Genomic DNA, 22,566 nt, shown 5'->3' with positions numbered 1-22,566 from the left:
GACACTACCTTCTTGTGGATGTATACACAAGAAACTTTGCCCAGCTGGTGTGGCTCAGTAGATTGAGCATCATCCCATGGACTGAGAGGTCCCAGTTTGATTCCCAGTCAGGACACATGCCCGGGTTGCGGGCTCCATCCCCAGTAGGGGATGCGCAGGAGGCAGCCAATCCATGTTTCTCTCTCATTGATGTTTCTATCTTTTTCTCTCTTCCTCTCTCTGAAATCAATACAAACATTAAAAAAAAAAAGAAAAGAAACTTTATTACTTTTTGTAGAAGGACTAAGGGATACGGGAGGGAGAAATTCACTGCTCATTTTATAACTTCCTGTGTTATTTGAGTTTTACTACAGACATTTATTACTTTAATTTTGCTTTTAAAAATTAATTAACATATTATTTAGATGGAATATTTAAATTTTGGAATATTCAAATATTATAGAACATTTTAATTTTCTTTTTTTTCCATTTTGAACATTTTAATTAGAAAGTTATAAAACATCATATTTCTTTATACAAATTTTGCATTAAAACAATTTAATAAAATGCAAAGCAATGTTTATACATCTTTAGCTGTCTTTCCATATTCATCACCTTTACATAATTCAGCAACCAATTTTCATTTAAATCTCAAAAAAATTTTTGGTCATATAAATAAGCAGCCCTAAATTTTAAAAGAAAAATCAGAGGGACCACTGTTAGAATATTTGTGTGCTTGAATACTTCAAAATAGCTTTGTTTCCAAAATACTTTTAATTTTCTATATAAGTTCTTAATTTAAAAACAATATTATCTAAAAGAATAAGAACAATTTCTAAAAAGGGGTTAGTAACTACATTTAAGGCCAAAGATAAAAGTAATAGAAAGTACCATAAATGTGCACAAATTTTCACATTTTTTAAAAAATGTTTTATTTTTTATTTTTAGAGAGAGAGGAAGGGAAAGGGAGAGAGAGAGAAATAGAAACATCGATGAGAGAGAACATGGATTGGCCGCCTCCTGCATGCCCCTCACTGGAGATTTGGCCCACAACCTGGGCATATGCCCTGACCAGGAATTGAACTGGTGACCTCTTGGTGTATGGGTCAATGCTCAACCACTGAGCCATACCAGTCGAGCTAAAAGTCAATTACTTTAAAACACCTTTAATGTCAGTCAAAAGGGTAACACCAAATGAACCACCTCTCATTACTGTAAAGTCAACACTTGATTCAAAATGGCACCACATGGGAAGTGTGTGGCCTTTCATTGTGAAAATGCCTAATCTTGCAACAGCACCAGAGTTTGAATTCCTTTGACAAGGATTTTGTTAACATATTTAGCATAACATAAATGAATACAGCTCTCCAGCAGTAGACAGACTTAAGAGGGGAAGGTAACTGGATGACATACTTTCTAAGGTTTCTACCAGCTCTAAATTCTGTGCTAGGAAAGACATCCTAGGTATTGTTTGCACCATTTTGTTGTTCATTCTTATTCCATAGTAAGTATAACTGTGTGACTTTATTGTCCTGAGCTCCCTAAAATGTACTAACTCCCTCCTCCAGCCACTCATACCGAACGATTTATACTTCCATTTTAGGGTCTCGTTTTCTTTACTGAATGGACCCATTGCCACAATGAAGAAAACACCCTCAAACTGTTTAATGATCATAAACTCTGGTTGGCTATTGTCATTTTAAATGTATATTCTAAGTAGCTAAAGAAACTGTTAACAACTTAGCAGTTTTATGGAACAATGTAATCAAGAATATGAAAATCACCCTCCTTGTATAAAACATGGAGACCTTGAAAGATAAGATCTGTAACCACAAGCCTCACCACATTTTTTCTGTCCTCTGTGATGACACTCTGTCCATCACCGTTGTATCACCACACCTATCTATGTGGCTGCTGAAAGATCTACAGCTTCTCCTGTTTCTTCTTTTGTTTCAGCTCCTTCACTTACTTTTTCCATCTCTGTTTCAACCTTTTCTCCTGTCTCACCTGGAAAAGTAACCAAAGGAGATAATAAGAGACACTTATTTAGCATTAACAATAAGGTACCCACAGCTGGTTTCCAATGGGCACAGCTCTTAATCTTTAGGTCTAAACAATACGTTTTTCTGGTGGTTTCAAGAAAGGTGTTTGCCCTAATTCTCTCAGATCCTCTGAATGCCAATGACAACACTTCACATACAAATCTGGACTCCGTATATACAAATCTGTTTCCCAAGAAGTCGGTTTGGACAACACTGGCCCTCGTGCTCCTGGGTGGAGCATGCCTCTTTTCATAGGACTGTACTCCTATCCACCGAGGCCTGCCTGGGCTCCGTGTGACATTCCATGTGCCCCTCACTTAACTCCCTGTTGTCATCCTAGGCCCTAAAGACTTGCATTTAACAAATATATGGTCTAACAAATCTCTGCTTTTTCCTGCCTCTCCCTTGTTATTCCCAGAGTACTTTTACATACCTTCACTAAAGTGCTTACCTCAACAGACTGTGATCATTTGCTTAAATTCTGCCTTCTTGTCCTGGCCAGTTTGGCTCAGCGGTTAGAGCATCAGCCTGCAGACCGGAGAGTCCCAGGTTCGGTTCCCACTAAGGGCATGTATCTGTTACAGTTTGTCCCTGGCCCCGGTTGGGGTTGTGTGGGTGGCAACCACTCGGTGTGTCTCTCTCTCTCTCTTCCTCCCTCTCTCTCTTCCACTCTATCTGAAGATAAATGCAAAAATATCCTCGGGTGAGGATTAAAAAAAAAAAAATTCTGCCTTCTTCCCACTAGACTGTGGCCCCTTGAGAAAAGGACTTATCTTCTTACTCCTGCAGGTTAGCACCTAGCATACAATTAAACACGCAGAAACTGCTGTGTGAATCGTGAAAGAATTAAGAAACAGGTGGATAAATGCTTCACTTAATTATAGTGTGAAGCTAAAATTTGCCAAAATGTAAACCATGCCCCAGAAGTGTTCTTTTTAAAAAATATATAACTCCAATAGAGTATAGTATAGATATCATTTGTTTTTTGCTGGTAAAGTACATTTAAAAAACACCATATGCCAAGACAACACATTTTCTCTAGTCTTCTCTTAAAGGTAAAAAGAGGAGAGGAGGACAAGGATAAACCTGGCAAAGATGAAAATTACACTCTAGGATCCATTATTTGTGTATTTTTGCATTAGAAGGTCAACTGTTCCATTAACCATCTATCCATCTTTACTTTGGATTCTCACACCACACATGGGACCTGGTAAAGCATGAACTTGGAAAAATTCAGAAATTTTAACATGTTGCCTTCGATATTCGTTTCTATTCAATGATGAAACTCTAGGTTAAAAATTTGGACACAGACTATGCTTTCGGAAATTTTGCTGGAAAGCCAAACGCCTGTTTTCCAGTTAGGAAAGACTTTTTGGTTTGGGTCACTGAACTTCAACCACCTGTAATGTCAGGCTCTGCCTCCCCCCGAAGATGATCTCTTACGGAGTCCATCTCAACACCCTGAATCTTTAACAGCATAACTCTTACCTTCAGTGTGTTGGTCCTCTTTGTTAGTGTGCATTTTCCTGACCATTTCCATGTTTGTCCCTGTTTCCGGGGTTCCTGCTGGATGCTCCATGCTCCCAGCTACTCCTTCAGGTTGAGTCTGCTCCATGTGTCCTGGACCTTCAGGAGTTTTGTGTATCAGATCATTCTTGACAGCTGTTTCCACAAGCTGCTCTCCTTCCCATGTTTCCAGAAATCCTTTCTCTCTGGGCACTGTTTCTTGAAACTGGAACGGTTCATCTCTTCCCAGTGTTTCTTGAAGTTCATGTTCTTCAGCTGTTTCAACAAGCTGACTTCCTTGCAATATTTCTGGAGATTCAGTCTCCTTGGGAACTGTTTCTAGGAGTTGGGGTTTTCCCACTGCTTCTTGAGGTTGTGACTGTCTACCCACTTCCAGAGGTGGACTTTTTTCAGCTGTTCTTAGAGGTTTCATCTCTTGGGCAGTTTGCAGAATCTTGGTATCTCCCAGTTTTCCAGGAGAGTCCCTCTCTCCTGCTGTCCTCAAAGGCTGGCGCTTAGCTCCTGTTCCTAAAGGTTCAGTCTCAGCATTTCCTTCTAGTGGCTGGGCCTCTGACACTGCTTCTGCATCTTTCTTTCCTCCTGCTCCTGGAGTATCATCTTTGCTGCCTGGCTGAACTGGCCCAGACTCCTTGGGTCCCAGAGGCTGAGTCTTCTCCGTGGAACCTGGTGGGTCTCCAGCATCCTTTGCCAGGGGCTGCTCATGAAGGGATGCCACACCATTAGCTGTAGACACTGCTGAAATCTTGAGCTTATCTAATGGAGAAAGGCTTCCCTTTTGTACCTTATCACAAATAGTCGAGTCTCTTCCCAGTGTACGTGGTTTGGGTTGGACAAAGCCGGACTCACTTCCTTCTGTGGTTGAAAAATACATATTTGAAGTTACTTTTTGATCATTCATTTGAAAAATAAAAAGAAAATACAGATTATGGTTTAGTTTCTATCTTGAGAAAGTATATTGTTATCAAGAAGTAGATTTAACAGTCCAAAACAGTCCCGGGTACAATCGAGTACAGAAAGACCATCCAATGACCCTAACACTCCCCAATTCAAGTCTCTTTGCCATCTTCAGCTCCAACATCTCATGTTGAACCTTAAGATCCTCCAAAATCACAACATTGTTGTTTTTCTTCCTGCTTTCCTTTTATGTACCTGCTCATGGCTCCTACCCCATTTTCCAACTTAGTACATTTGTTTTCTCCTGGTCCTGCCCCTGTTCCACCCTTCCTTCCTTGTCCTTAGATGTAGTTGAAGATTTCACCATATGTAGTCCTTGGCTGCTTGACATGTCTCACTTTCCTCCTACAGTAGAATGACCCTCAGTGAAAGGAAGAGGCCCCATGACAGAGAAGCCCTGCCAGGTGAAGACTAAGACGTCTGGGAAGGGGAGGTGGCATGTTCAATGCAGCCTGGACTTCATTTAATTTTGGGGACACGATAGGAAGAGAAGTCAAGACAGAGTTGGGAAACAAGCATTTTAATGATGGCTCTTCCTCCAACTGTGTAACTTGGGGAACTTAGTTCCCAGTGACCTCCTCTGTAGAATGGCGATGACTCTGTCTCTCCTACCTGTCTCAGAGTTGCACGAGCTGTCACCTCACATGCAACAGAGAATGAAAAGTCAATATGGCTGCACATGTTTATGTTCTTTGACCCAGTGCTCCTACTTCTAGAAATTTATCCTGAAAGCATAAATGGCAGAAAAATGCTTTGGTGAAAAGTATATCATCCCAGTATTCTTTATAACAGCAAAAGCTGGAAAACAACTTAAAAATCCAAAAATTGGGGAAATCTCTCTTCCTCCTGCTCTATCTAAAGATAAATGCAAAAATGTCCTCGGGTGAGAATTAAAATAATAATAATAACAATAATAATATAAAAATTAAAATTGGGGGAAAGATAAATATTCCTCTGGATGAAATATTACTGTACCATGAAAAAAGATGATTATGAAGACCATATGCTAAAATAAAAAAATAATTATGATATATAACTTAAAAAATCAGCACTCACAGTTGGGTTAATCAAATTAAACAATGCATATAAAGTATTAATTAGAACAAGTTCTGTGCAATTAAGAGCTCAAGCAGTCAGCTATCAAATATATTAAGAGCTCAAGCAGTCAGCTATCAAATATATATTTGGAAGGAAGGAAAGTCAAATCACAAATGGAGGAGAAATACTGAAAAAAAAATAAACCAACACATTAAAATGGGCCTCTATGTGATATATTTCTTCTTCTATTCTTCTTTCCAAAAATACTTTTTCTTTTCTTATTTTTTCCCTAAGTTACCCTCTACCCCAGCTATACATACATATGTTAAGAATTGTCTGCTTACTGAAGATAAGATATACAACTAATACTCAGGTCTCCTCTCAAATTTCCCCTTCTCTAAGAGCAAATATTTTCATTCTTTTAGCTACTTGGAATATTTTTTCCTACATCTCTAAGTGAAGAGCTACTTCATGATTTTTTGGTTTGGGTATTTCAATTAACTCCCACTATAGAAAACAAAGATCTAGCTCTTTTTACTCCTTTCTCTGTCACCCTCATTCTCTCCTATACACATTCACATTTCCTTGCATTCATAGTAATCATGTTGTAATCTGGGTTATACCTAGATTGTTATATGTACATATAACAAGAATATCTGCTTGAAAGAACTGAGCCATATAGTAAGCTATTACTTTCTGTAAACATCTTTTTGTTTTTAATAGTTGTATGGTTCTTCACTTCCCTGGTTTGTTATCTTTAATTTAACTCATTGCCAACTGTTTCTCTTACTACATTTATTCATGTCAAGGCATTTCCCACCATGCCTCCCAGACTGGAGAGGATCAGAGCCTGAGGCTAGAGAAGCAGAGTTTAGGAAGGGTTTTGTGAGATGCAGGGCAGCCCACTATGGGCCCCAGGGGTCCACACGACAGAACTGGAAGGAGGGCTACCTTTCACCTCCCCTCTGGCCTCATCATGAACAAAGACTTCAAGTTAATAACATGCAAGGTAACTTAACCAAAGTGATTTCTCAGGTCTATAAAGAAATTCCTTATGACAAGACAATTCATTTATACCTCTCACAAAGGATGTTCTAGAAATGACTGCCATAGGGAATTAACAGGGAAATGTGTTAATAAACTAATCACAAACACCTGCCAAATTATAGTTTCTGGTAAAACAGCGATTAGTACTGTCCTTTAAATCCAGCTGTTCCAGCTGTGGTACGTTCTAAGCATCATTCTTCTGGAGCAGAAAGCAGTGGGGGGGATGTGTTGACACACCCAAATCATAGCCATGTAATTTTACATCTGAAAAAACATATTATGCTATCAGTCTAAGTCAAGCTTCTCCCCCAAGGCAAAAACTTTTTGAAAATTTATTATCTACAAACGTTGTCTTTAGTGTCCAAGAGATCTGTCTATTTTTACCATAACTAGAATTTACGCCCATGATCACAGTATCAATTTTCATTCTTATGTACTTTTTCTAATCTTTTTTTTAAGTATATATTTTTTTCTTTATTGATCTTAGAGAGAGAAGAAGGGAGAGGGAGAGAGAGAAATAGAAACATCGCTGAGAGAGTAAATCGATCGGCCACCTCCTGCATGCCTCTCATTGGGGATGTGGCCCATAACCTGGGCATGTGCCCTGACCGGGAACAAATGAACTACAACATTAAAGGACCTGGATGAAGGGTCACTTAACCACTATAAAGCTGTCAGTGTTGACCTATAAAATTCTGTTGTTACAATAATAAGTTTTAAAACATGATTGTTAATAGATAATGAAATAGTATTCATAATGTCAGCCATAATTTGACCGAACTTGACTAGCAATAAATAGTTTTTATATAAATAAATATGTTTCATTGTTGGCTTTGATTTCATTTCATTCATCAGATATTTATCAAGTGCCTCCTGTATGCCAGCTCTGGGCTGAGAACAGGGGTTACAGCAGTTAACAAGGAAGATCTGGTCCCTGCCATCCCAGAGTTTACAGTCTGCAGGGAAATTCAAATAACAGCTACTTCCCTCGCTAAGCCCACTTGGTACCTATGCATTACATCTTACCCAGGATCTCCACACATGCTGTCCCATGGTTTTGTGATCCCCGACACACCTCCTTGAAGTAGAAGAAGGTACTACATCATTTCTTCTAGCCCTCTAACTTGAAAAGCAGTGAGCTCTTTTCCCCACTAAAGGAGACCTTCTATGCCTAATTTGTATTATTTCATAATAAACATTGTGGACAGACACATTGTTTCTACATCCAAAGTTGTTTAAAGATGGGTCTGTTTTCCGAACCCTAAAATTTGATGATTTTATCAAATCATACACTGCTTTGGGCCTAATCCTTTGGTGCTCATTATCTCTGGTTTCTGCTGTAAGTTGGTCCGTGCACAGATTTGTAGTGACAGCTGAACTCACAGGAGCTGGCTGCAAGCACTGTTGTGATAGGCACACAAAGAAACTAAATACTGGGCAACATTACAAAAAGGATTAGAAATAGAGCTAACATACCTGAAACTCACATTGTGGTGGAATCTTTTCAACTCAGTCCATTACCCTAATCAGAAATGAAAAGTTTCCACCCAGCAAGGAGAAAAACTTGAGGTCAGTGTTTCCTACCCTGTGGGTAACATATATCAGACATCCCAAAGACCTCGCTGGCCTGCCTGCAAGGTTTTCCAAAGAATCAGTGAGAAAGGGGGAGCTTGGTATTTTCCCTGTTGCCACCATTTCTAGATTCTCGTAGCTTTCGAGCTTTGGGAACCAGGGATGCAGCATGAATCAGCTCCAAGGGAAGAGCCCACTCATCTTCCTTCTCATGTTTTACTTTGCTCTCTCCTCAGTCCCATTCATTTATCTATCTGTTCACCAAACAGACATTTGTGGGGCTAACTGTAGTGCTACGCCACATATTTTTGCCCCTTTCCCTCATCAAAGAATGTAGACATACTGTCCTTGTGTGACATGTCACACACACTAATCCCCGGAGCTGCATTCCGTTAGCTGATGGAGGACAGCAAGGCACTCATTTTGAAGAGAGGTGAACTTAAGCAATACCCCATGTACTGGAAGCACGAAACCATCAGCCAAAATAAATCCATTAGAGGACAAATAAAAATCAGACCACTTTTCTTTTTTTAGTAGAAATACCTGAATTTACATATTTAAAATTAGTTTTGACCATCACAAAGTAAATGTCATAAAGTCCAAAGGTAAACTGAATGTTTAAATGTAATCACAGAGAAACAAGGACATGTAGTTGGAACGGTACTTCGGAGCCCTTGGAAGGCACACGGGGATGTGGGGCTCCCGCCTTCAAGAGCTACAGAGCCCATCATCTGGCCATGACGTAGTCACCTGAAGATATGATTTTTCCAATTTCATTTTCTTTGATTTCTTTTAGTCACCTATAAGATACATTCTTATATCAAAAAAGATATTGCATAAAACATCACTTTTGAAATGACCAACAGTATTTGCCACTACAAAGGACAAGTTTCATTGATTGGTGGTCATTATTAGCACATGGCAATCCAATATGTGGACAGAAATCTAGTCTACAAAACCAAGGGCATCTCACTGAATAAGAAAGAGGACAGAGAAAGTGAATATCAGGTCTCTGGTATATACAAAGTGTGACACTTGACCAACCTAAACAATCCTCGCCCACCTTGCTTCTCCGAAGATCAATGGCTAACATTTATTGAAGCACTGTGCCTAGAGCCCTGTACAGAGTATCCCATTCAGTCTTCCCAACCATTTCACAAGGTAGGTCCGTTATGGGCATACCCTACTTCATTGTACTGCACAGACACTGCATTTCTAACAATCTGATGGTGTGTGGCAGCCCTGCTTCAAGCAAGTCTATCGGTGCCATTTTTCCAACAGCATCTGCTCATTTCATGTCTCTGTGTCACATTTTAATAATTCTTACAACAGAAAGAAATCTCTTTCAGATTTTTAAATTATTTGTTATGGTGATCTGTGATCAGTAATCTTTGATGTTACTAGGACAACACCCTTCATAAGCAAAAAGATTAAAAGTTGCTGAAGACTGAAATGATGATTAGCATTTTTAGCAATGAAGTATTTTTAAATTAAGATATGCGCATGTTTTATACATAATGCATTACACCCTTAATAGACTACAGTATAGTGTAAACATAACTGTTATATGCACTGGGAAACCAAAAAGTTTGTGTGACTCACACTATTGAGATATTTGCTCGGCTGCAGTGGTCTGAAACCAAACCCACAAAATCTCCGACGTATGCCTGTATTATCCCCATTACACAGTTGAGAAAAAGATGGCACAGAAAGATTAAGAACCTTTATCCCAGGGGGTCACACAGCTAGGAGCGGCAGGGCTCTGATTTGAGCCCAAGGAAGTGTGATTTCACCTTGAAGATTATTTTTTTCTTACTAGATCACTGGTTTAGTGTAAAAGGATATCATGCAGGAACAGCCAGATGGGGGAGATGAAAAGGAGAAGGTAAATGGGAAGAGGCATGACGCTTCCATGTCCTTTCCTCGCAGGCCATTGTCCCAGCACCTCCCTGTGTTCACCAGCCTGGCTCCCTCCTCCGTGATGATTTAGGTGCTCTAGTACAATTGTGGTCCCACAATCTACTCCATCAATATTACCCGGGAGTTTTGTTGTTATTGTTGCTGCTGTTGTTTTAATGCCGACTTGAAAGCCTCACCCCAGTTCAACTAAACCAGAATGTTATCTTAACAAGATCCCCAAATGGTTAGGTTATATAAGGCAGCACTTGGGTCATCAAGAAACGACACAAAGGAGCTAGTTAGGAGAGACCAAAGTGGATGACGATCACACAGGACTGCTGGGTGTGGGTGTCCCTTGTTCTCCACAGGTATTGCTGCCCGTTGTCAAACATCTAGTGTGCTCTCTGTCCTCGTGCCAGCACGCCAAGGTCAGCACCGTGATGAGTACGTTGATTTAGCAATGAATCGAGAGCCTGAGCTGGTCTAAGAGAGCTCCACCCAGGGGAGTGAGATTTTTGTCCAGCTCCCATCATTTCACGTGGCTGGGTTTGCTAAGCCTTCGCCTCGGCTAGGTCAGGAAAAGGAGGTGTTTCCATTTCTCACCTGAAATTAAGATTAATACTTGCTGTCCTGTGCTAAGACAATGAGCATGTGGCTACACTGAGATGGCTGGTCCCTCATCTTAGCTGCTGAGCCTGTGACTGATTCAGTCAGGGTGTAGTATACAAAGACTTGTGGCCAAGAGCTGGTGTCTGTGCTTACGAAGGGAGTATTCCCGGCAGCAGTTAGCAAATCTGTGGCTGGGATGGAATACATTTCGCAACAGAGCAGTTACATTCACATCAGACATTTGGGCCTCAAGGCTGGTGGTCAGTGCACCCTGAGGGACCCCAGGACCAGAAAGAGCAGTGGTCAGACCAAGCAGGATTATGACCCCAGGTCTTTCTGTTGACCGCTGCTGCTACTCTCTTGGGTCAGGGATCCATATGAAATGCAGATGATTTGGCTTCCATGGATAGTACAGACCACAGTAAGGGGAATGGAGGACCTTCCGTCCAAGAATGAAAAGACACTCATAACAAAGCAAAAGCCTTCCTCTCACAGGCCTGTGCACCTGTGAGACCAGCAATGGGCTTTGGGCACAAACAATTAAAAACGGAATTGAATGAGCTTCTTCTCTTCATAAGGCAAAGCATAAGAAAAAGCTTCAATCTAGAAAGAAGCACGTTTGACCAAGAATCATGGAAATGAGTAAACTGAAAGATTTCATTAAGATCAGAGGACAAAACAGACTTCTACTCTCAACCTTCTTCCAGTGTCAGTCTCCAAAAGGAGGCAGTGACGAATCATGTTGATAATATGTACCCTTGATATGATGTGATAAGAGGGCTCTTTACCTCTATGTTCTTCCTACCAAAACCCATAACCCCCATCGCATCATAAGAAAAACATCAGGCCTTGGCCAGTTTTGCTCAGTGGTTAGAGCTTCAGCCTGCGGTCCAGAGAGACCCGGGTTCAGTTCCCGCTAAGGGCACGTTACTTCAGTTGCAGTTTGTCCCCGGCCCTGGTTAGGTTGTGTGGGTGGCAGCCACTCGATGTGTCTCTTTCACGTCAATGTTTCTCTCTCTCTTTCTCTTCCTCTCTCCTTCCCACTCTATTGGAACAAAAAACGGAAAAAAGAAAGAAAGAAAAACATCAGACAGCCCCACCGGTGTGGCTCAGTGGTTGAGCGTCAACCCATGTACCAAGAGGTCACCAGTTCAATTCCTGGTCAGGGCACATGCCCAGGTTATGGGCCTGATCCCCAGTGGGGGACATGCAGAAGGCGGCCAACCGATGTTCTCTCTCATCAATGTTTCTATCTCTCTCTTCCTCCCTCTCTAAAATCAATAAAGAAAAAAAAAATTAAAAAAAACATCGATGTGAGAGAATAGTGATTGGCTGTCTCCCGCACACCCCCTACTGGGGATCAAGCCCACAACCCTGGGCATGTGCCCTGACCGGGAATAGAACCAGCACCTCTCAGTCCATGGGACAATGCTCAATCCACTGAGCCATACCAGGTGGGCTGTTACCTGTATTTTTAATTGTCCCTTTCCTTTAAGAAATTTATCAAAAAGAAAAATGTCAGGAAATCAACAAATTTAGAGATATAGAACTTAATCTTGGGGGGGGGGCTAATCTTGAAAAAGTAATAAGAAAAAATGAATTCACTAAAATTGATATTAATGACAGAATTTTATTGAGGACCTACTGGACAATATTCTGAGCCAGGGGTCAGCAATTTTTTCCTGTAAAGGGACTTACAATAAATATTTTCAGCTTTGCTGAGTAGAGGGTCACCACTGCAACAACTCAGTCCTGAACCCTGCCAGTGTGGCTCAGTGGATTGAACCACTCATGGACTGTGAGGTCCCGATGCAATTCCTGGTCAGGGCACATGCCTGGGTTGCGGGCTCGATCTCCAGTAGGGGGCATGCAGGAGGCAGCTGATTGATGTTTCTCTCTCACATCGATGTTGCTATCTTTCTCCCTTCCTCTCTCTCTAAAAAAAATCAATAAAAACATATTTTTTAAATCCTCACCAGAGGATATTTTTACATTTATCTTCAGACAGAGTGGGAGGGAGGGACAGAGGGAGGGAGGGAGAGAGAGAGAAACATCGATGTGAGAGAGACACATTGATTGGTTGCCACCCAGGGACAAACCACAACCGAGGTATATGCCCTTGGCCGGAATCAAACCCAGGACTTCCTGGTCCACAGGCCGATGCTCTAACTGCTGAGCCAAACTGGCCAGGGTTAGATGCATATTCTTTTTTTTGAGGACATTTTTGCATTTATCTTCAGAGTGGGAGGGAGAAAGGGAGGAAGACAGAGAGAGAAACATTGATGTGAGAGACACATCAACTGGTTGCCACCCACACAACCCCAACCAGGGCCAGGGACAAGCTGCAACCGAGGTACATGCCCCTAGTGGGAACCGAACCTGGGACCTTCGGTCCGCAGGCTGACGCTCTCACCACTGAGCCAAACTGGCCAGGGCCAGACGCACATTCTTAATCAGCATTCTAGACCATCCCTCAGTATGTTGCAACTCTCTCTCGAGGACTCGTCTTCCCTCTCTCCCTCTCTCTCTCATACACACACACACACACACACACACACACACATCTGAGGTGTAGTCACAGCCTCTCAAAGCCAAAGGAAATTTGCCATAAGAGACCAGCCAGTGTGGCTCAGTGGATAGAGCATCATCTCATGGACTGAGAGGTCCTGGTTTGATTCCCCATTTTGGACTCGATCCCCAGTAGGGGGCATGCAGGAGGCAGCCGATCAATGTTTCTCTCTCTCTCCCCCTTCCTCTCTCTCTAAAAAAAAAAAATCAATTAAAACATATTTTTAAAAAAGAAATTTGCCGTAAGAAACTATGTGGTTCCTATCAGACTTAGGAAAATGGAAAAGAAGAGGCCAAAAAAACACAATCAACTAAAGATTATTATCATCAATGAGAGTAAGGGAAAGAAAAGAAAGAAGCAGGAGGATGGTTTGAGAAGAACATTTCTTTTTTTTTTTTTTTTTATCCTCACCCGAGGACATTTTTCCACTTTCTGTGCAGATAGAGTGGGAGAGGGAGAGAGAGAGAGAGAGAGAAACATCAATGTGAAAGGGACACATCGAGTGGCTGCCACCCGCACGACCAACCAGGGCCGGGGACAAACTGCAACCGAGGTACGCGCCCTTAGCGGGAACCAAACCGGGGTCTCTCAGGACCCAGGCCGACGCTCTAACTGCTGAGCCAAACTGGCCAGGGCGAGAAGGACATTTCAATGGAGGTCCTTGCTGAAAGCAGATGTTATGTCCAGAAAGAGAAACTACTAGTGGAAACAATGCAGCATTTGGAGTGAATACCCCAGAGGGGCATGACACACAGGACATGGCATTTGTGCAGCACACTGTGGGGTGGAAGAAGGCACCTAGAGGGCAGACCCTGCCCAGCTGCCCTAGAGATGGAGAAACGCGGGCACACTGTGAGCCATTCCCACGGGCTGGGAAGCTGATACATGCAACAAAGGAACAAATGTATTTCTGTTGCCACAAATAGTCTAGCACAGCATTAGCTGGGCAAGGCTGAGGAGATAATGAGATGAATCAGGGTAGTCTGCAAAGTGCCCAGTATTCTCATTCTGCAGAGACCCTTTAGGAATTTTTTTTTCTTTTTATTGATTTTGAGAGAGAGAAAGGGAGAGGGAGAGAAAGATAGAAATATCGATGATAGGGAACATTGATTGGCTGCCTCCTGCATGCCCCCCACTGGGGATTGGGCCCAAAACCTGGGCATGTGTCCTGACGGGGAATTGAACTGGAGACCTCTTGGTGCATGGGTCGATGCTCAACCACCGGGCCACACCAGCCTGGCAATCCTTCAGGAGTTTAAAGGCAAGCTACTGAAGAGAGCAGAAAGGGCCTCTTCATTGGGAGAGTCAACTGTATTACAGGCTTGACAAAGTATTGTCCTCAAATGATTATCCTGGTGAAGGGAGCAGACAATTCATTGATAGAACAAACGCAAAAACAAAAACTTGGTTTGATGGCACATCCTTATGACTGTAGGAGAAGGAAGGACCTTTCTTTAGTGAAGAGGTGGCAGGTTGATTACTGGCGGGGAGGAGCCTGTGGTGGTGGTGGGGGGAGGTGTGTGTGCTAGGACAAGTTCTGGGAAGGCCTCTGGAAGGGCTGCAAAGAAGCCAGGAAAGGCTGGGGGCTCAAGTGACACAGAAGGTTTGCTGAGCAGCCTCTTGGCAGGAATCATTTCACCCTTTGGCCTATTAGGTCTAATTCTTTTTGTAATTATCTATCTTAGATGAGGTTAATTGGTGCTATTTTGATGTCCTCTCTGAATTATATGGTCATGGCCACAACTATTGTATGTAAATGAAACATGACTGTTGGTGACCTGGAAAGTAGACAGACAGACAGAGATGTCATTTTGTTGTCTACTGATGCTTGCTCCCTGACCTTGCATCTTGACTTTCCAACTTAACATGCATTTGGGCACTTCATTTATCTAACTGGTCTAATGTGACGCGCTCATCCTAACGCAAGTTAAGTTGTACCACTTTAAATGTCAAGAGGTGTCGGTATGGATAAAGAGCATGTTATCAATCCTGATGGTCTTATGTGTTATTAGAGAAGCCAGACTGGTGGAGAGACCAAAGGGACTGTTAAGAAATAAAGGTCATCCATCCCTCCTAGGTGTGGGGCTACAGCCACCCAGTCCCAACCCAGCCCAGTTATCCTGTGGTCCCCACAGCCCCCTGGGGAAGAAAGTGGTGTCAGCTGAACTTTCCCCTATGATACAGGTTGCCCTTTCTTTTCTCTTCCTATTTCCAATGATCACCCTTGTTTCTGAGCATACTAGCTTTGCCTACCTTATATCACTACCTTCCCATGGAATTTCAACTGCTATAAACCATGTGGCTTTTTTTTTCAATTTTCATCTTTAAAGGGAAAAGCTCTGACACCCTTGAATATAAACAAAAGAATGAGCTCTGGAGCCTGACAGCAGTTCCCAAGGAGGGGTTCAAGAAAGAACAATAGAACAGCCCTGGGACAGTCAAGAAGCTTCAAGGTTATTATGGGGTTTTCTAGACATTAACACTCACTTGAAGCGCTTTAGTCTGGTGTTCTGACTTTAAGAAACCAATCCTTACCCAGTACTATCTACACTTGTACACGCCAGGGTTTGAAGCCCAGCCAAGTTTGATGCTTTTTATCAGTTTTGGTGAGGCTTTCAGTAACCCCCAGCAAGTATTAAGTTTTTATTTTAAACTTGATGTTGTAAAACATTAACGTAAGTGAAACTGGACACAGGAGCCGGGACATGTGGCAACCTTACAGAAGCATGATTTAACAGAACACAATAAAACTTTGTTTCGCTGTGTTGACCTTTTCCTGTGTGACTAGGAGACCCTCGTAACAACTCGACACTTTCTTTTCAAGCCCATCTTGACCAGAGTTACCTTCCAATTTCTGTTATTCTGTGGAATTCCTATTCTCTCTCTGCTTTTCTAAGTACTACTCTCACCCCGAGTCCCATCTCTGTTGACCCATTCATTCAGCCATCATCCACCCACTCTACAGAACAGATTGCATTTCTCCTATGTATAAGGTGACATGACAAGCTCCGGCAGAACCAGACCTAGACCCCAGATGGAACTGGAGTTTGTGAGAAGAGGGGGGGCTTCAGAGTCACAGATATGAGGCTTAATCCCCACCCAGCTCCATCACTTGCTAGCTCTGAGACCTCGGGCGAGTTACTTATCCTCACTAAGCTGCAGTTTTCTAGCTGTGTTTGGTTATACTGTTTGCTTTGTGTATGGCTCTTGTGGAAATGAAATGAGATCATAGACTAAAGTATCTAGAACCAAGTGGGTGCTCCCATTTTGTTTCCTGACTCCTGCTCCATGCCCATGTTTTCATGCAGCTGCACTGAAACCTTCCATTTTAGAAAAAGATTTATTGTACTGTTGATGAGAGTGCAAATTGGTATAACCCTACGGAAGGCATTTAGGCAGTTATCTATCAAAATTATAAATGCGCATACACTTTGACTTCATAATGCCATTTCTGGGAAACTCGTACAGTTACGCTTGCACATATTCAAAATGATGTGTATATGAAGGAATTCCATAGCAGCCATTTGCAACAGGAAGAGACTGAAAACAAATCAAATGCCCCTCAATAGGGGATTGGTTAAATAAATCATACAATGTATTAGTAAACAAGTGTAAAAAAGGAGAAAGAAGTTCTCTATATATCCATATAGAAAGATCTCCATATTGATAGGTGAAAAATATAAGGTGAAGCCTAATGGTTATAATGCACTAATTATATGAATAAAGATGGGAGAGAAATAATATTTGCAATGTATAAAGAAACTTTGAAAGAATATACAAAAAAACAAAAATAATTTTACTCTTGGGTGAGATCAGAACTAAGCAGATGGTAGGGCTGAGGTAGGAGGTATGATTTTCATTGCATGCATTTTTCAAATGTTTTCAATTTTTGAGCTAGGTGTGCAGTTCTTATATTCCTTATTTATTTATTTATTTATTTATTTATTTATTTCTGGTTAGTCCTCACCCAAGGATACTTTCCACTGATTTTTAGAGAGAGTGGAAGGGAGGAAGAGAGAGGGAGAAACATGGATGTGAGAGAGACACATCGATTGGTTGCCTCCTGCACGACCCCAACCGGGGCTGGGGAGTGAACCTGCAACCCAGGTACGACATGCCCTCAACCAGGAATCGAACCCACCACCTTTCAGTCCGCAGGCCAAGGTTCTAACCAATGAGCCAAACCAGCCAGGGCCTTATATTCCATTTTAATTAGCTGTACATAATAACCAAACCTACCACAAACACTTACCAAGCATTCTCTGAGGGCTAGGCTCAAGAGGTGACACGAAGACATATAAGACTCAGTCTAGAGACTTCTGGCGTTTAAAAGAAAGAAATCCCATTTACATAATATCAAGAAAAAACTATAAAAATTCATGTTAGTGCCTTGGCTGGTTTGCCTTAGTGGTTAGAGCATCAGCCTGGGACCAGTGAATTGTGGGTTCGATTCCAGTCAGGGGTACATACCTCAGGTGCAATTTGTCCCCAGCCCTGGTTGGAGTTGTGCTGGAGGCAGCCACTCGATGTGTCTCTTTCACAACGATGTTTCTCTCTCTCTCCCTCCCACCCTCCCTCCTACTCTACCTGAACAAAGATGGGAAAATGTCCTAGGGTGAGGATAAAAAAAAAAAATCATGTTAGCCTTAGTGTTTGTTTGTTCTTCAATTACACACACACACAAAAATGTCTATTTAGGACTAAAATTCACTGTGTGAAAATACTGGTTGAAGACTGAAGGTATCTCCACAACACAAAGAACAATTGACATAACTGTGTGAAATTCAAGCCTCACACTATTGCCTAGGCAGCAGAGATTCCAAGCAGCTAGTGAGGGTTCAGGCTAGAACAAACAAACGACCAGCTGGCGAAAATGTACACATTAACCTAGCAATGAATTTGTCAATAATTACCATCTATTTACTTTGTCTACTTTGGTGCTTAAGCTGTAAAACCTCAGGAAGAAGCCTGCCATAGACGGATGGCATCTATTTTAGGAAAGAGTTAACCATGCACAGGGGGCTGGAAGCACTGGGAGGAGGGTTCCGGTGCCAAAGCGCTGGAGACATTCAAGTCCATCACAGTCTGTGAAGTCAACAAAACCTTTGTGTTCAGATTCCATCAGCTACTAGAGGCACTGAAAAGAACAGAAATTGCCCTAAAATTTACAACTTGCTTCCACAAACAAGAAATTCCAAACTCAATCTAATTGTCCTTTTGGAAAGAAGAAAAAAAAAAAAAAAGCCTCTTTTCTCACACATTTCAGGGCATTCAGTAAAAATCTGTGTGATTACCAAGTACCAGCTCTGATTCCTAAGAAGCCCCATAACCTTGGGCAAATTATTTACTCTTATTTGTAAAATGGGGAAGTAATATTGCTTAGTCATAGCACTGTTGTAAGGATTAAATAAAGTAATTCATTCACCAATTATGTACCAAGCATTGTTAGGCGCTGGGGGTAGGGGGTACAGTAGGTAAATGTATGTACAGGACATTGAATAAACTTGAACTGTTTCTATCTTAAAGCACATACATACTTGAGATTTTATATAAAGAAGTTCTGAGCTGCAGAAACAGGAATGAATTATTTATTAGTCTCCAATATCATGGAGGTGAAATGGTGATGAACATACAATAGTATCCAATTACATGAGAGTATTGTCTGAATGAGGCTCAGAAGCAAAATACCTGTTGATTGATTCAATGTGTGCTGAGTGCATTATGCAGCACATTAATTAATTTTCTATGCACTAAAACTGATTATCAGGTATTTTAACATTTCTTTCAAAACAACATCTGTGTAAACTTAGAACAGTAATGAAAATATGAATAAACACTGAAAGGGTATGTGTGACTCATGTATGGTTATTAATATTAGTGATAAAAAATTTTTTAAAGGTCATTCACTATTTTATGAGAGAATTAAACACCCCATTCCATCTATTGGATACTTTTGCTCCTCCCCAAGGGCAACATTCCCTTCGATACATGTGTTTATCAACATAAAAATCTATAATGATGACTTAATGCTCTGCTGTTTAAACCAGGATGCTACTCCTAGGATACTTGGGACATGGCAGGGGATAGGAAGCCAAAATAATATGGTGTATCTTCCTAAAACTTTTCCCATTTTTCCCGATTTTCATATTGAAATCAATAAGGATTTAACATGAAACAGAATGCACTATCGACCTGATTTCACAAAATAAAACATGAAACATAAAAGAAATTGTTCCTTGCATTGGCCTTTTGAGAGCAAATTTGGGGTACAGAGGCTCTTTGGGAGAAAGATCAGCAAGATTAGCAAGCAATGTACATCAGGAATGGGTTTTTCATCTTTTCACATTGTATTCTGTCACAAGGGGTTTGGAATCACTTTCATATATGGCTTTAGTTGTTTGCCTATTTTCAAATTTTTTACTGCTTTCTGTTATCTATTGAAGCCAGAAATAAATTCTCATAGACCATGAAAATGATGAGTGGGACTCAGTGCCTGAACTTTGAACTAGAATTCATGGAAAGCATGTGCCCTCACTCTACTGCAAAATCAGAGAGGACGATATTTCTTACCGGAATAACACAAGGTGCTAAAAGAAGACCTGTGAAAAGGAATTAATCAGAGTATAAAATTTCCCCTAAAGTTAGTCTTGAAGAAGGCTGTAAACTAGCTTGAAGGAATCTGCTTAACCTTCAGAGCTTTGTCCAAAAAGTTAGCCATTCAAAATCTAAGAAGTGAGTCAGCTGTAAAACAGTCATTCTCTACTTCATTAATCTGCCTTTCTTTTCACAGCACTTATCACTGACAGAAACAATCTCAATCATTTGTTTAAGTTGTTTATTGCCTGTCTCTTCCACCTCCAAGCTCTAAAAGTAGAATCTCTAGCTTCTAGCCAAGCACCTGGCTATTATACAGTATACTTGATGTTCAAAATATACTTGTTGAATTTCTTTATAAGATTCCGTGATGGCCACTTTTTATCACGTGTGGATTGTCAAGAAATACTTAAGCCAAGGATTGGGGAAAGTGCATCTGACCTCTTCAAAAGCGCAGGGACCTATTTGAAGCAGTGACTGCCCATCTGTTATTTCTGCACCTTTGCCATCGCCAATGCTGACACGCAGACAGAAGGGCAAGGCGGAGAAGGTCTTGACTGAAAACAGGTACAGTATACACCTCTCCTTACGACTACAAACAAATGGTTCTCAGTGAATCTGCACCTTTATATTAAACCTGAAGTTTCGTACTTTGGGGAAATTAAATAGCACCTATCGTTAAGGACAGGAAGTTACTCATCTGTTGAAGAGAATGTGGCACCTCGCCGCGTTAGGGATCTAACGCCCGGAGCACACGGGCGGCCAGGGTATCCCCAGCCCCGGGCCCCAGGCCCCGCGCGCGGCGCGCACTCAGACCGCCGCCCTGGGTCCAGAAGCGCCGCTCCAGACTCCGAGAGGGAAGCGCACTGCGCTCAGGGTGCCACTCCCGTCCTCAGGCAGGAGCCCGCCCCCTGCCGGGCGGAGTGGGCACGAGCCGCACCTTTCGGACCCCCCGGGGAGCGAGCCGTCCCGAAACCCTTGGCCCCGGAGGGGTTGGGGCCGGTTCCCCTGCTCACCGCTGCGGAGCCTGCCGCTGTCGCCAGCCTTGAGGGCGCCGCTGGAGCAGCCCATCGTGGCGCCGCCGTGGCGGGCAGGAGTGCGGCCCGGGGGGCGAGTGCAGCCCCTGTACCAGCCCCACGAGGTATGCGCCCGAAGGCTGGACCCCGGACCCCGCGCGACGGCCTCTGCAGCACAGAAGTTCCTCTAACTCTGGCGGTTCGGCGCCCGCGGCCAGAGCGCAAGCGCACAGAGGAGCACAGGCTGCGGGTGCGCACCTGGAGAGGCAAGGAGCCGCGCCGAGGGCTGGGAGCCAGCGAGCGCAGAGCCGGCGAGAGAAAGAGGACGGGGACAGGGCCTGCAGAGGGGAAGGTGGACGGTGTCCTAAAGGCCGAGAGGAAAGCAGGAATAGAAATGATGTTGGGGAGAGGGTGGAGGGATCATCTGAATCATCACTGAATAGCTGGGGAGAGGAGGGGACGATTGCGGCCAATGGCTATTGATGGGTAGACTGCATTTGCGATGCCAGTCTTAATCTTACATAACTTCAGTACAGTTACCGCAAGGAAGTTTAACGTTGATACAATACTATATAAATAAAGAATCCTACTTCGCGGAAATTTATCGCGGTGGAGTCAGGAACTGATTAACGGCGAGAAACGAGAGCCACATGTACTATTTAATCCACCCTCATGGTCAACTTTGGTCAATTGTCCAACCCAGGACTACATATTGCATTTAGTTGTTTTATGTCTCTTTAGTTTGCTTTAATCTAAAGTCGTTACCTCAGATCGGGGGTGGGAGGGTGGGAAGAGATAAACCAAAGAATTTATATGTATATATGCGCAACCAGTGGACACAGACATTAGGTTGGGGAAAGCGGTAGTGGGGTGGGAGCAGGAAGGAGGGGATCAATAAGGGGAAAAGGGGGACATCTGTAATACTTTAAACAATTTTAAAAAAAGGAAACCAAAAATAAATAAATAGTCGTTCCCTCAGTCTTTGTCTTTCATGACCTTAACATTTTGTAAGAGAACAGGCCATTTATTTCGCAGAACGCTTCTCAATTTGGGCTTGTCTGATGTTTCCTCATAATTACATTCAGGTGACGCAGTTGGAGCCAGAACACACAGACATTATGTTGTCTGTGTATTCATGTGAAGAGGCACATAGTTGAGGCAGTGTCTGCCAAGATTCTTCACTGAAAAGTTACTTTCACTCTGTAGTTCATGAGGAGACTTTAATATCTTATTTCTCATCAAATTTTTATCTGCCACTTTCAGCATATATATTCTTGCTTATGATGGTTATGAAATGGTGATTTTTCTAATTATATTATTTCTTCTGAATTCTACTTTAATGGAGCACTTTTCCCTTTCCTCCTTTTATTATTCACTTATATCAGTGAATACTTATGAATTTTTAGTTTGTTAGTTTGTTAGGGCTGCCATAACAAGGTACCACAGATTGGATAATTTAACAGAAATTTATTTTCTCACCATTCTGAGGATAGAAGTCCAAAATTAAGGTGTCAGTAGGGTTAGTTTCATTCAGAGGGCTCTCTTCTTGGCTGGTACATAGCAGGCTTTTCCATGTATCTTCACATGATCTTCCTGCCATAGGTGTCTGTGTCCTAATGTCTTCTCATAATGACACCAGTCATATTGGATTGGGGCTCACCCGTATGACCTCATTTCACCTTAATTACCTCCAAAGGCCCTTACCTCCAAATACAGCTAC

At 42.2% G+C, this 22,566-nt stretch overlaps 1 protein-coding gene across 1 annotated transcript; it reads right to left on the bottom strand.

The window, feature by feature from the left end:
• Positions 1–1,864: 1,864 nt before the first annotated feature.
• On the bottom strand, positions 1,865–20,932 carry ERICH5 (glutamate rich 5). Its single transcript, XM_036264134.1, has 3 exons — positions 20,847–20,932; positions 3,510–4,400; positions 1,865–1,986 (listed from the first exon to the last, which is right to left on the bottom strand). Exons 1-3 carry the CDS (start codon positions 20,899–20,901, stop codon positions 1,883–1,885), a joined length of 1,050 nt encoding a protein of 349 aa, XP_036120027.1. The 5' UTR covers positions 20,902–20,932; the 3' UTR covers positions 1,865–1,882.
• Between the last annotated feature and the right edge of the window lie 1,634 nt (positions 20,933–22,566).

This window comes from Molossus molossus, unplaced genomic scaffold (genome assembly GCF_014108415.1).
Source record: "Molossus molossus isolate mMolMol1 unplaced genomic scaffold, mMolMol1.p scaffold_m16_p_16, whole genome shotgun sequence".
NCBI lineage: Eukaryota > Metazoa > Chordata > Mammalia > Chiroptera > Molossidae > Molossus > Molossus molossus.
Note: the sequence above shows the minus strand (reverse complement) of the source record. Positions and strands in the feature narration are given on the sequence as shown.